Genomic DNA, 15406 nt, shown 5'->3' on the forward strand with positions numbered 1-15406 from the left:
TGCAATTCCACCGGCCTGGGAGGGAGCCACAAGTGTGAGGAACCTTTGTATCACACTCCTACAGCCTTTGAAGAAGTGTGTTATCTTGACTGTTTTGCGGCTTTGAAGAGTGTCATGGTATCTGGGGATACTTTAGATACTGGTCCCTGTATCCAGAGGCATTCCTCCCATTAACAGCTCTGCTGGAGAACCAGCAATGAGGGGCAGCAAGAGCAGGTGGAGAGGGACTGAAGGGTGCTGAGAGAATGGAAACAGCAAAAAAAAACCTCACAAAATTCACCCTCTTAATATCATCCCACAGCTGCCTTTGCAAAGAAGTAAAACAGAAGCACCTACTGTCTTCCCTCCCTGCCTTTCTTTTCTCTCCCAGATGTGCACATTCCAATACATGCTTAGGCATACCTGTCTGAAGCTGCATTAGACATGTACATGACCACAAAGACATCTATAAAGCACGTGAACAGCATCTAAATGCTCAGAAAAAGTTAAGGTGATGTTACCTTAAACCAGGAGTTCTTCCGCATCTTCAGGCGTCCCATCCACATATCAGTCAGCAGCATCTGTGTGCAAGTGTGGGATACAAAAGGCCGCAGCCCCACAGACACTGCCAGTTTTAAGCACGTTGAGTTGCTCCAGTTTTTCAGTTCATAGGTCAGCAGTTTCATGGCCATCTGCTCATTTTGTTTGAACGCTTTCTCCAGGATATCTAAGGCAAGCTGCCCAAATTCCCTAGAGTAATTAACAGTTAATGTAAAAGGAATCAGTCAAAGCTCAGAATTACCGCTGCAAAAAGGTTGGTTTGAAGACTTCATTACCTAAAGTTCAGCTACCAATCTCAGTAAGTACTCCTTCTCCCATTTTTCCCATCGCTTCATCAATACATCTAGTGAAAAATAATTTGGCAATTAAATCTAATGATTTAATCCCAATCACAAGGTTTAGGGTCAGCCTGTTTTCTGGGGTTTTAATTGTTTTGTTCTTGAAACCACCCAGCAATCAAAATGGACCCTATGAAGTTCTGTGTATTTCCTTCAACAAGAGACTCATCATCTGTATGTAAGCACTGTAGGCAGTTGCAAAAGGCTCTTCTTTTACACCTAACTTTTAAACATCTCTGTACAGCAAGTTTCCTTAAGGAAGTTACACCTCCCTTTAAATTAAGCCTTGGAGCTGCATGCAAAACAAGACATCGCATCTTACTGTACTCTGAATCTGAGGCATGTTGTCTACAAAGCATACAATATGTCATTAACAAGAAAAACTACTAGAAAACACTAGCATGAAACTTAAAAAATTGAAGAAAATTCTTGGCCTACTTAATTTTTTATTGACTCAATTATTTCAGCACACATTTTTTTAGGTCCTACACAGAGCAGGATTTAAGCACTGATTTTAGTCTGCTCATTACCACACGTTACAGATTTGAAAAGTCCGACATATATGTGTCATATGGCTTTTTAATAAGCTGAACTGGAAGGGAAGCTGCAACGAAAATTTCAGTTTTCCATTTAGCAGACAGTAAGCCACACATAACTCACGTTTTCATTTTCAAATATGCAACTACATAACATGCTAATAGCTTTCATTTAACTTTCAACCAGGCTGCTCACCTCCATTATACTATATGAATAGAAGGCAGCTGGAAGTATTTCTTTTACACCCTGCAGTCCATGGCATCACTAACCTCACAAACTCTTAATGGATTAGGAAAATATTGAACCATTGTAAGCACCACAGAACTTTATTAACTGAAGAGACAGATCATACTTTGAATACTTCTTGAGTTCTTCTGAAGTGTCATCCACCATGTTGCTCTGCTTAGCTTCACGTGCCATCGCCCTGTAGAGTTTACAAGCCACAACAGCTTTGACCATGGCTTCCTCTCCATGCTGCCAGAAGAACATTGCCATCTTCTGCCTTTTCATTAAAACTGCCCAAACCAGCAGGTCGTTATAGGGGTAGATAAAGCCAGATGATTCATAGTTCTCTGCAAAGTTTACATCCTCTTTTGATTTCTTCTTATATTTATGGAAAGCAGTGGATCTTTCCTACAAATTCGTTTTTCAGAAAAAAACAAAATCTCAATGAAAGGTTGGGGTTCATATTGATGTAAATAAAACTGCACGTAAGTCTGAATTGTTGAGTAGCAAACTAGTTGATCATTATATACATTTAAGTCACAAACCACAGATAGGATCACATTCAGATTTCTAATGCTAAGAAGCTGGCAACATCAGCGAAAGAAAAATACTTCTTGCTTTGTACCCATGCCATTTATAGCCTCCACTTCATAGAGTTAGGCAGTCCCCAAAGTCTGTGATATCAAGACCCTACGTTCACTCTTTTCTTGCACTTGTCTCATGACAGGAAAAAAAACAATCAGTAGACTGAAACATACACCATGGACTTGTGATACTTGAAGATGATTTTTACTGTCTCCCACACTTGTAATGTAAACTTAGTATACATTCATGTCTGTATATTTCACAGAATCATAGAATGGTTTGGGTTGGAAAGGACCTTAAAAATCATCTAGTTCCAACCCCTCTAGGGATGGGACATCCAATTTCTCTTGGTAGCCTGTTCCAGTGCCTCACCACCCTCACAGTAAAGAATTTCTTCCTAATATCTAATCTAAATCTCCCCTCTTTCAGTTTAAAACCATTAGCTCTCATCCTATCGCTCCACTCCCTGATAAAGAGTCCCACCCCATCTTTTCTGTAGGCCCCCTTTAATTACTGGAAGGCTGCTGTAAGGTCTCCCCGGAGCCTTCTCTTCTCTAGTCCAAACAACCCTAGTTCTCTCAGCCTATCCTTACAGGAGAGGTGCTCCAGGCCTCTGGTCATCTTTGTGGCCCTCCTCTGGACTCACTCAAGCAGACCCTTATGCCGAGGATTCCAGAGCTGGACGCAGAACTCCAGGTGGGGTCTCATGAGAGCAGAGAAAAGGGGCAGAATCACCTTCCTCGACCTGCTGCCCACACCTCTTTTGATGCAGCCCTGGATGCAGTTGGCTTTGTGGGCTGCCAGTGCACATTGCTGGTTCATGGTGAGTTTCTCATCCAGCAACACCCCCAGGTCCTTCTCCTCAGGGCTGATCTCAGTCCATTCTCTGCCCAGCCTGTATTTGTGCTTGGGATTGCCCCAACCCATGTGCAGGACCTTGTACTGGGCCTTGTTGAACTTCATAAAGTTCACATGGGCCCACCTCTCAATCCTGTCCAGATCCCTCTGGATGGCATCCCTTCCTTTCAGCGTGTTGGCCGTGTCACACAATTTGATGTCTTCGGCAAACTTGCTCCCTTAACAGCAAAGAAAAGCCTTACTGGTATATTGGCTGAGGCTGTCTCAGTGCTATAATGGGTTCATTTTGGCTCAGACTAAGTCAAACAAAGCCATTTAAATTCGTTCTACTTTATGTTTTGTCTGTCAGATACATGTTTGGGGTGAACTTCGCTCTTTCGTCATTTTTTATTTGAAAGAAAATAGTCTGTCATCCATTTCCAGATATCAGAACTTCATCTCTTCTTAGTAGGCTTACTCTAGGTACTTTAATAAGCAATAATGAGAAAACATTGGGAAAATCAGATAATTCCTACTGTTGCTTCCAAATAAGAAGACTTTTCACCCATGCTTGATGTTCAGAAATTTGTTGACACTACATTTCAGTGTACGAAAACCCTTAGCAACAAATGAATGGAAGTTAAAAAGTATCACAGGAGGAGTCTGAGCTTGATTGCAACACTAAAATCGCAAGAATGAATACTGAGCAGTAAAACATTGCTTCCACTGTAATTTAAGTAGAATACCTGAACAACGTGTGTCTAAAAACTCTCAATAAAATTATTAGCAGCCTAAGATGTCCTGAGCAAAGTCTAAAATAAGCAATTACATTACCTTGTATTTGTAAGGCTGTGCTGTTCTGAAGAACTGAGAATGCAAAGTATTTTCAGCAGATCCCATTCTGCTACTCGCCTGATTACTCTGATGAAGGGAATGAGACAGGCTCTGAGAAAAGCTGGAGAGCACTCTCTAGATCCAAAGGCATACCATAAAACACAAGGAGAGAAATGCAAATTAAAGATGAAGTTTGTCTGTAATTACCTCTGATTGCAACGGTGCCTGCAGAAACTGATGTTACTCAAAGCCCAGTGAGTCAGCAACCACTATAACTACCACTAGACCCTATAGCATCAAGGAAAAAATAGCCTGCTTCACTTCTAATTAAAAAAAAAAATAATTCTGCATCTCTAAATTTGAAATACTGATTTTCCCAATAGCATCCACCAATTACAACAACAACACAGCTTCACCCAACCCGGAAGATCTTCTGAGTGCCCACCCTTACAAAAAGTGTGTAAGGCTTTTGAAAGATAGAAGTTCCCTGAACTTTTTGCTGACCATTTCCACCATTTCCTCCAAAGGATGGCATGTCTAGCATCCCTAGGCATTTTGTCAGTGTTGACTAGCGGGAAGAATGTTACCAGCTGAATCACTAGTGCTCTTCCCTGCAGTTCCTAGTCACATGATCATGTGGCTTCACCCATCCTTCTTAAGGTCATATTTCATGAGGATACACTGAAGAGTGTTAAAACTGCTCAGATATCTCTTCTTAAGCGTTGTATTAGCTAGTGACACACAATAAGCTCTGTCTGTATGATTCTATTCACTCCACTTCATTATTTTTTCTCATTTTTCCTCATCAACCTGAATTTCTTCTATTAGTCATGAAAGCACCACATTGGGATGAGAGGCTTTTGTTGTTTGGTTTTTAACGTATGGAAGTACTTTAATCAAAGTCCAGTTCTACTCTCATGAGGTAAATCTTTTCCTTCTATGATGTTGGGAATGACACATGGCTAATTTATTGAGAAGTTTTGGCTGTTTTCAAGTTACTGGTTTTGGAAAATCACAGGGTAAAATGAAATTACAAGCATGTTTGCACACTGTTGTTCTGAGGCAGCTTTTTGGTAGATGTGATGATACTGATATGTAGACATGGTGCAATGCTATGCCATACAGCCAAACACCTTAAATGTTCAGAATGTGCAGAACAGCATGCATGTCCAAGCACAACCCTCTGCCTGCACAAAGCCACCAGACTATGTGTCCAGCCTGGCATACCCAGCATGAGACTTCCCCTGTGATGACCAGTGTGTCACAGAAAAAGCTCTGCCAGGCAACCTCAGCAAATTGGTGGGAAGATGCACCACTAGGACCGAGCTGCTTCTAAAATGTAAGATATTTGCTCAAAACTTGGGTCAGAAATCTTCATTTTGCTCTTCAGCTGACATGCTGTAGTCTAGTTCAATGCCTGTTGAAATCAGTATTTCTGTGATGTGGTTCAAGTTGCAAGAGCAGAAACATGCAACTGCTTCACAAAAGGGAAAATGGTGGTTGGTACTGCCTTGTCAATCTTTTTTATGAATGACAGAAAAAGAATACAACCCTGCTACTGGACACAAAGGTAAATTCACTGAACTAATGGCTAATTTAACAAACAGTGGTTTTCTTAGGAGGGCTGAGAGTAGTTTGGGAAGGGATTTGTCTGTTTTGTCTGCAACCTCTCCACAGTTGGCAAAGAATTCATAAAACAGAGAAGCATGGCAAACATTTAACTGATGCTCTTCAGACAAACCGCAACGACAACCTGAGCTATTCAGTATCATGCTTTGGATTTTCTTGGTGACAAGTAGTAGCCATTTCACACACATAATACCTTGTGTTTTCTGTAGAGATCATTGTAGAGAATCCGGAAATGCTTCCTTGTGTAGCTGCTCCGATAAGCTCCACCAAGGAGGTACTCTATCACCAGTCCAATATCAATCAGTGATATCTTGTAATCAAATGAAAGGGTATTCTGAAACACCAAATGTCACAAGCATTTCATGATGCCGTTATATGCAACATTCAACCAAGTCAGAGTCCTACTACTACGACGGGACTCCAGAAGAAGGTGCTACTGAGAACTCCCACATCTGTCAGGAAAGTGTACACATTCATTAGACATATGGAACTCCCCTAGGAGGAGAACACAGGCACATCCACATTTTCAGCCTTGAAAAGTGTGATGTCTACAGCCCATTGTACCCCCATTGCATAGGGACATATATTGCAATGTTCACAAGATCAGCTGCACTCAGCAGTGAGGGTAAGAGTTCTTCAGGTTAATCACCAATAGCCAAAGATTGATAATAATCTTATTCTTCTCATAACAGGAGAAAACTAGCATGGTATGATTTGCTTATTAAACTAGTTCATTAATTAAAAATGTAGAAGTGTATGAAGCACGTATTTTATGTTGTAGAGTAATTCCTGGAGACCGATATCTGCTTGTAGAGGCTCAAGATTGTCAAAACAACTAGGACAGCAGCTGCACATGCATCAGCTGTACCTTCTGAGCCTCTCATCACCTCTGTTTGAAGAACCACTGCTTACCAGTTTACCTCCACTTCCTTGCATGACACAAGGTTTGTGACAAATTCTCTGAAGAACAGGTATCTTCCATGCAGACTTCAAAAATTATTGGCAAAACCTTAAATCACAACTCTTGGAAGTGAAAAATAAGCCTGCACATAGATGGGGTCAGAGGTGTTACGTATTACTGGCAGTGTATGCCTTTCAGACTGTGAAAAGTCACTTCCCTCATTAGACTATTTTTTCAACAGACTTTAGTGTCAAGCCTCAGGACAGCCAGCTAAGGCCACCCAGCGCTGGGGAGCAGGAGGCAACAACATGCTGGGCTTCTGGGGCAAAAGCACATCTCATAGGACAGAGCTTGCCAGGTCTGCCACTGAGAGTTAGGCATGTATTTCTAACTACCAATACTTGTAAATACTTCTCTGTACTAAAAAGCGTATTTTATGCTATCACCTCAGACTGCAGTGCATCTCCCTTCAAATGTAGCAGCAGCAAAGCTGGTCATACTAAAGCGGAAAATATTCTGAAACCCACGGTCACATCACTCTGGTGACTGTCCTAGCTACAGTGTCACCATATTTAATCAAACTGCAGGTGCACAACCCATTCACAGAGCATTCAGGCATATTTACAGAAGCTCAGGTGAATAATGCTTTTCAGGATTTAGACCTGTTTGCAAGTGAGTTTAGCTTACTCAACAGTGTAGCAAATTTTGAAATTGTGTACCCATTTTCTACCTAAATTCCACTGTTTCATTTCAAGTGCCAAAAATTTCCCTTTAGACCATACCCTGAGTTTTCCCAGAGTATCCTGAGATGTAACACAGCCATGAATTTCAGAAGAGGGTTCGTATCAAGGAGCAAATCACTTCAGTATCAGTGAAAAAGACAGATTTCTCAGCCCGGAAAGGTTCTATGTATTTTCAACACTGAGATCTTCTAGATCTATCATATAAATTAGACCTCAAATATGTCCATCAGTATGGGAAAACACGGAAAATAGCTTGCTCCGGAGACCTACATGTGCCTACAGAACCATCAATGGGATTGACATGAAAGTCTCCCATAATAAGTGGGAGAAATCCCACTACTTGAAACCACAGAACTCTGCAAACAGTCAGACTTAATATTTTATCTTAGCATTCATACCCTGGAAAGAATCAGCCAATTAATCTAGTTTTGGATCTAGGCATCTCCTGCAGAGGAGACTAGATGCAGAAAGAACTGCTTTCCTGGCTAAGCAGTGGTGTGAGGTATAACAGAGACACAGAATAAAGTAAGTGTGTAGCTCTAACGAGGTTGCCGCTGAACAAGTAAGGGAGCCAGTGCTCCATGCAGTAGTCATCCACTGCCACCTTCTGTTCTCCTAGGCAATGCAGTACATTAAAATGATAAATCTTGTCACAGTATCTTTGCGTTACCACTCAACAACAAAAGACTTTTTTAGCTTTGGGGAAATAATAAAAACCTTAGAGCCATGAGCATAATTACTGCATTAATTCAGTAAGTCTGTTATACAATGACTTCATAATGTCATTTTAGTAACTTGAGAAAGAGAGTCTGATCTACACAAACTGCTTGGCTTTGAAATTAAGGTACAGGACCCTTGGGACCATTCAGTAGTAGTATGCTAGTTAATTGCTTAGGGGCATCAGTGGGATGAAGATAACACAATTTAGCAGATATAGGAGCACAGTAATGAAACCGTCACTTCTATTCCTAAATACTGCTGTATTACCTAATAGCAGCGTGCCAGGGGATACTGAAGTTCTAAGCTAATATTTTTGCTCCCCAGCCTTTCCTATGTCTATTACCTGTTTCACATCTCGAACTAGGTGATGCAGAAGTAGATTTGATGGTCCTTGTTTCTGTGGTGCGAAAAAAAAGAAGACAATAAAAAAACATGTCACTCTACACTAGAAAAGCAATCTTCATGATAAGCTACTGTGATTCAAACTCTCCCTACTCAAACTCTCCCCACAAATCTCTTCAAAAACATTTCAACACCGATCTGCAACACCCCTACTACCTTAAATCTTGACCTATTCTAGAAATAAGTTATTATCTCTTTGGTTAAACGACATATAATTTTCAGCAATATAAGTATATATCGCATAGATCAAAATACAGAACATATTTCTCATGAAATTCAGGCGAGTACTCAGCCTAGGTCAAGTCAACGAATCAAAAGTAAAAAGCTGAGACACCAATCCAAAATCCAACATTACAATCAAAAATTATCAAGAACCCATTCATTTTCAATTCTCTTCCAAACATACTTCATCAAAATGTGGCTTATTATCAAAATAGTGTTCTTTCTAAGCATTCTTATCTAAAGTTGTACATTTGGATTTCAAATACTCACTGTATTGTAGAGTTCTTCCAAACGAGAAATGGTAAGAAAACGGTGCATGTTCACTCCATGCTCTATTAACAGCTTCACAAAATCCACACGGTCCATCACTAAAGCATCCAGCATCGCCTGTTCCAAGGCACCAACCTCCAAAAGGATAGAGATGAAGGAAAAGCTTAGAAAATTATTCTCTTCTTTTGGAAATAATTAAAACATTCCTGAACAGCTAGGGATTTCTTTATCACAGTGATTTGTCTTTACCTATATTTTAAGTGCACGGCATAGAAGAAAAGCAAGCTGGAGGAAGCATCTGTGCAAAAAGTCCAACAGAGAGTGGGAGTAAAACTGAGTCTCCATAAACCCAAAGTCTGTAGAGACTTCTACAAACCTAACTCTAAAACCAGACTCTGATAATACATTCCCTAGTCTTTAATTCACTTCAGAAGCTAATGTATGATAATGCAGGGGGCAGAGGGAAGTCTTTCTTTCTTGACATATAACAAAAGCCATTTCAAGGTACTGTATTTCAAGATGTCTCTATAGAACTTGAAGTTCTTTAAAGCAGACTTCTTTTCAAATATGAGAGGGAATCTGCATTAGGATAAACTCCCTCAAAGCCACCACGAAGCACAGCTCTACCTACAACAGCGTCCAAACGGTGAAAGCACTCTACTCAATGGCACTGGCACAGCATTCAGCAGGATTTCTATATTGAAAACAGCAAAGGAGTTGGACTTACAAGGTTCATACAAATCCATATATAGAATTTCTATACAACGTGTATGCACAGAAAACTCAGTGGCGTGAGCAGAACAAGGATTCTGGCACACAAATGGGGCAGGTGCTACTCCTAACTTGGCATGAGAAACTCGCTCTTCCCACGTATGTATTTATGTTTAGTGGAAATGATGTCAAAAGATGACCAATAAATGTTACAGAATTGTCCCATGTGAAAAGAAAACTTGTGCATTGTTCCTGAATTACTGGTGTTTCTTCCAGAGATACCTCAAAGTGACCATTCTTGTATCAAGTTTCCTCTAGCAGTCATTCCTTGCACTGGCAGTGTCTAAAGAGGTTTAGACAGTTATCTGTTAATTACTAAAATGACATTCTTTGTCGTAAAGTCCATTTGAGACTGAGCTGACATTTAAGCAGAAACATAGCTACAGCTGTTACAATCTTTACATTCTGAAATATTGCAACCAGAGTTCTAAAAAGAAATGGCCACAATCTGTGCATAATTGTGCGTGTTTCCTCAAAACACGTAAATAGACAGAAAAATACTAAGACCATGTGGACAATCACCTAAAAATCACTGCTTAAATATCTAATTCAAAATTTGAACACACAACCACAGTAATCATGCACAAACTGCAGACCCTGCCAATGGTAGGTCTGGCAGACCCTGACAGGTGGAGAAGTACTCCTCTTTAATTAAAAAAGTAACTAAGCCCAAAGCAAACTTTAAGACTGTATTTGTGCATTTTCTTTTTTTTTTCCCTTTTTTTTCTTCTTTACAATGCATGGTGAAAACGTTGTTATTTATTATTTTTTTCCTGCACAGTCAAAAGAAAAACTTTCAGGAATAGATATCATTCCAATTTTTGCAGCAAGAGATGTAAAGCTTGTTTATTATAAATTCTTTACATCTTACTTGAAGAGGGGAACATACTGGTTATTTGACAATGACTTTTCATTCAAAATGGTGCTGAACAATTGCACTGAAATAGATGTGAACAGGTACATAGGTCTTTTTAAAACGTGTCTGCCAAGGACAGGGGGTAAAGGGACTGCCAGCGAATCTGTAAGTCCAGAGGACGATCAAGGTGTAAAAGAAACATGCAAGAAGACAAGGCTATTGCAGAAATGATAAATTAATTCATTGCCTCACTGCTCACTGCAGAACATGTTAGGAAAGGTCCTACATCAAAGCTGTTCTTTATTGCAGACAAATCTGAGGAACTGTGTCAAATTGAAGTGCCAGTAGAAAAGATTATAGAAGTCATCCATAAAGTGGTAGCAAATTGTCAGGACCAGGTGGTATTCACCTAAGAGTTCCCAGGGAACTGAAGTGTAGCTGAAGTCAGCCCCTCTAACAGCAGAATGGAAGACGGTAGAAAATATGCCAATTGTTAAAAAAGACAAAGGGGTGTACTCGTTGTCAAAGTATGGCATATCATCACAGTCAGAACCTTGTAAGGATAAACATAAACTATAATAATGAATAGCAATAATAGCAACATGGGTAAAAACAGTAGAGGAAGAGGAGAGGAAGCAAGGCATTACTTTGTAGAATGAAATCAGAACTCTTAACAGAATTTAGACAGGGGCAATGAAGATAAGGCTATCAGATTGATATAGTACATTTGTATTCCCACAAAAGCTTTTGATGATGACTTTCCTGAAGGACTTTTAAACAAATTAATCTGTCACAAGGCAAAAGGTTCTCCAACTGTTTGATAACTGATCAGATGGTAGGGAAAAAGATTCTTAACAGTGGCCAGAGACCAAGAATATCCCACATATTGAATGCTGACTTGACAATACTTGCTGGTGATACAAAAATACTCATCATAATAAATGTCTTTAGTCTGGAGAAGAGAAGGCTGAGGGGAGACCTTATCAACGCCTACAAGTATCTCAAGGGAGGGTTGAAGGAGGAGGGAGCCAGACTCTTTTCAGTGGTTCCCAGTGAGAGGACGAGGGGCAACGGGCACAAGTTGGAACATAAGAGGTTCCACTCAAATATGAGGAGAAACTTCTTCACGGTGAGGGTGACAGAGCCCTGGAACAGGCTGCCCAGGGAGGTTGTGGAGTCCCCTTCCTTGGAGATTTTCAAAACCCGCCTGGATGCAGTCCTGAGTAACATGCTCTAGCTCTGGGCAATCCTGCTTCAGCAGGGGAGTTGGACTAGATGATCTCTATGGTCCCTTCCAACTCTAGAAATTCAGTGAAATTCAGTGAAAAATCCAATTGGGAGGATCTGCAAAAAAAATATCTCATAATATAGGATAACCATCAAAAATAGCAGGTGAAATTCAATATTGGTAAATATGAAATAATGTGCATTTGGGAAACAACCCTACCTCCCCATCAGTCTTGAAATTGACTCAGAAAAATGTTAGTGGACAGATCTTCCGAAAGCATAAATGTAAGTTTCATATAAGTTGGAAACAAGTAAGAAAGGTATACATAGTATTAGGATTTTTACTTAGATGAATGCAGAATAATATATAAAATACTAGTATTTCACTAAGTATCTCCATGAAGAACCCTGTATCTTGAATAGTGGGTACAGTGCTGGTCTGCCGATCTCAAAAGATTACTTTAAGATCTGAAAAAAGTACACAGAAGAGTAGAAAAGGTTGTCAGAAATATGTAAAAACTGAACAGATAATCATCTTGGATATGTCAGTAGTGAAGGGGCAATATGCAATAGTTCTCTAAAATCTTCTGTGTCAAAATAATGGGGACTAGGAGAACATTACTCATTGTTTCCCATACATATAGAATCATGGAATCATTTAGGTTGGACAAGACCTTTAAGATCATCACGTTCAACCATTAACCTAGTACTGCCAAGTCCACCACTATACACTGTCCCTAGGCACCACAGCTACGTGTCTAAGTACTTCCAGGGATGATCACCCAACTACTTCACTAGGCACCTGTTCCAGTGCTTGATGACCCTTTCAGTGAAGAAACTTTTCCTAATATTCAAACTAAACCTCCCCTGCTGCAACACGAGGCCGTTTCCTTTTGTCCTATCACCTGTTACTTGGGAGAAGAGACTGACCCCCACCTGGATACAACCTCATTTCAGGTAGTTGTAGAGAGCAATAAGGTATCCCCTCAGACTCCTTCTCTCTAGGCTAAACAATCCCAGTTCACTCACCTGATCCGAACAGAAATTGTTCTCTAGACCCTTCACCAGCTTTGTTGCTCTTCTTTGGACATGCTCCAGCACCCCAATGTCATTCTTGGAGTGAGGGGCCCAAAATTGAACACAGTATTCAAGATGCAGCTTCACCAGTGCGATTAAAGGGGTACGATGACTTCCCCAGTCCTGCTGGCCACACTATTTCTGACACAAGCCAGGATGCTACCGGCCTTCTTGGCCACCTGGGCACACTCCTGGCTCATATTCAGCCAGCTGTCAACCAACACCCCCGGGGTCCTTTTCCATCTTAGAACCATAGAATAGTTTAGGTTGGAAGAGACCTTAAAGATCAACTAGTTCCAACCTCCCTGCCATGGGCAGGGACACTTTCCACTAGGTTTCCCAAAGCCTGCTCTTCCCCAAGCCTGTAGTGCTGGTTGGGGTTGTTGTGACCCAAGTGCAGGACCTGGCACTTCGCCTTATTGAACCATTGGTGTCAGCCCACTGATCCAGCCTATCCAGATCCCTCTATAGAGCCTTCTTACCCTCAAGCAGATCAACACTCCACCCAACTTGGTGTCACCTGTAAACTTACTGAGGATGCACTTGATCCTCTCATCCAGATCGTCAATAAAGATATTAAACAGAACTGGCTCAAATACCGATCCCTGAGGAACACCACTTGTAACCAGCTGCCAACTGTATTTACTCCATTCACCACCACTCTTTGGGTTCAGCCATCCAACCAGTTTTTCACCCAGTGAAGAGTATGCTCATCCAAGCTATAAGCAGACAGTTTGTCCAGGAGAATGCTGTGGGAAATGGAGTCAAAGGCCTTAATAAATAAAGAGATGTTAAGCTAATAGTATTAAATTTCCGTGGCTGTTTGCTACTTGATATTTTCATTTGATGCCTTCTGTTCCTTGGTGAAAAGGAGGCTGAGAGAAGACCTTATCACTGTCTACAACTACCTGAAAGGAGGTTGTAACATGGTGGGTGTTGGTTTCTTCTCCCAAGTGGCGTGTGATAGGACAAGTGGAATCATCCTTAAGTTGCACCAGGGGAAGTTTAGATTGGATATTAGGAAAAATGTCTTCATCAGAACGGTTGTCAAGCACTGAAACAGTCTGCCCAGGGATGTGGTTCAGCGACCATCCCTGAAGGTATTTAAAAGACATGTGGATGTGGTGCTTAGGGATGTGGTCTAGCAGTAGACTTGGCAGTGTTAGGTTTACAATTGGACTCACTGATCTTAAATGTCTTTTCCAACCTAATGATTCTATGATTTTCTTCTATGGTTCTATAATTCTATTATTATATCATTTATACGAAATGACCAGCGTCATGGTTTAGGCCGGATTGACCAATCAGAAAGATAGATGGCTGTTCCCCCCCTCTCTCCAAAGGGAGTAGAGGAAGAGATAAAGAGATTTACAAGTTTAGGATGAACTACATTCCTTTAATGAAGTATTAACATTAAAATCAAAAAGGAAATAAAGAAATAGATACAACATATGCAAAACTGTATCAAGCTCCCCAGATGATGTCACCGGCAGGCACTGGGGAAGTCCCAGACTGGACTCGGTGACGGATGGGAACTGGATTCCAGCTCTGGAGTCAGGAACACATGGATTGGGATCAAAGGCAGATGAACAGACATGGTCCTCTTCGGACATCAACCATTGAAGGAAGAGCGCTGACCTTTGATCCCTTTATATTGAGCATGGGGCAGATGTTGGTTGACCAACCCCTGTTGGTCAGGTTTGGGTCACCTATCCTCTACGCTCCTCCCTGCAGGTGGGACCCTTCTACACTTCTTCTATTTCTGACCCTCCAACGGGGCAAATAACAAATTTACCTGACCTTGGCTGTTATAGCAATAAGTATAAGGAAGAGCATCTCTGAATACCATTTTCTGGCATGAAGGACAAACAGTGGCCTTAGACCTCTGAGAATGAGCAGTTTTCTCCACAATATGGACAATATGTTAATTGTCAGACAGTTAGAAGAGGCCTAGCTAAGATGTAAAATTACTGAATAGAAAGTTGGTTCTGTTTTACCTCAAACCGGGACAACCAGTCCAAGGAAGTTTCACCTGCCATAATTTTCATATAAACACAAAGGAACGATGCAGACTCACAGACTTTGGGAACATATATCTTCAGTGATAAAAATGGCAAAAGCATAATGCTTCTCTGTTACTCCAATAGTATAGAATTTCAAGCAGCAAGATAGATGGTGTCCGTCTTTCTTTAGTATCTTACACAGGTGTGCTTCAATGAAGCCTATCAACAGTTCATAGCAGAGCTGTTGAATGCAAAAATCTAATGAACACAAATAAAGAAGTTTACATGCTATAAAACAATGAAGAAGATGTTGGGAAAAATAAATTTTCTTCATAGAGCCAAAACATAACAAGTGATTGTAAAAAAGGCCCATAAGGGTAAAATATGCACACATCATTGTGTATACACAAATTTTTTCCATATTCTGTAAAAATAAAAGTCTGTTGGACAGAATGGCTGCTGAGATTATGCAGTCAAACACTCAAAAGTTATCAGATAATTCATCACCATTAATAAACGATTCAATTACTCATTGCTCCATCATACAATATGTTTCCCCACAGGGGTTAGTCTTACTCAGTTCACAGATTGAATGATGCTGTCTTACAAGGGAGCTATTCACCATTTTGTTCTAACTTTACTGTTCCAGGCTTAGCACATCCCTTATTATTCACGCACTGTTCAAACCC

General features: G+C 40.6%; 1 protein-coding gene across 1 annotated transcript in view; it reads right to left on the reverse strand.

The window, feature by feature from the left end:
* TRPM6 (transient receptor potential cation channel, subfamily M, member 6) overlaps positions 1–15406 on the reverse strand; it is an 82963-nt gene that overhangs the window by 39006 nt on the left and 28551 nt on the right. Inside the window, exons 14-19 of the mRNA XM_014951643.1 lie at positions 8784–8918; positions 8233–8286; positions 5719–5859; positions 3897–4031; positions 1768–2048; positions 501–729 (exon numbers count right to left, since the gene is read on the reverse strand). Coding sequence (XP_014807129.1) covers positions 501–729; positions 1768–2048; positions 3897–4031; positions 5719–5859; positions 8233–8286; positions 8784–8918 — 975 coding nt within the window. The remainder of the gene's footprint in view (positions 1–500; positions 730–1767; positions 2049–3896; positions 4032–5718; positions 5860–8232; positions 8287–8783; positions 8919–15406) is intronic.

Source organism: Calidris pugnax, unplaced genomic scaffold (assembly GCF_001431845.1).
Source record: "Calidris pugnax isolate Ruff unplaced genomic scaffold, ASM143184v1 scaffold207, whole genome shotgun sequence".
NCBI lineage: Eukaryota > Metazoa > Chordata > Aves > Charadriiformes > Scolopacidae > Calidris > Calidris pugnax.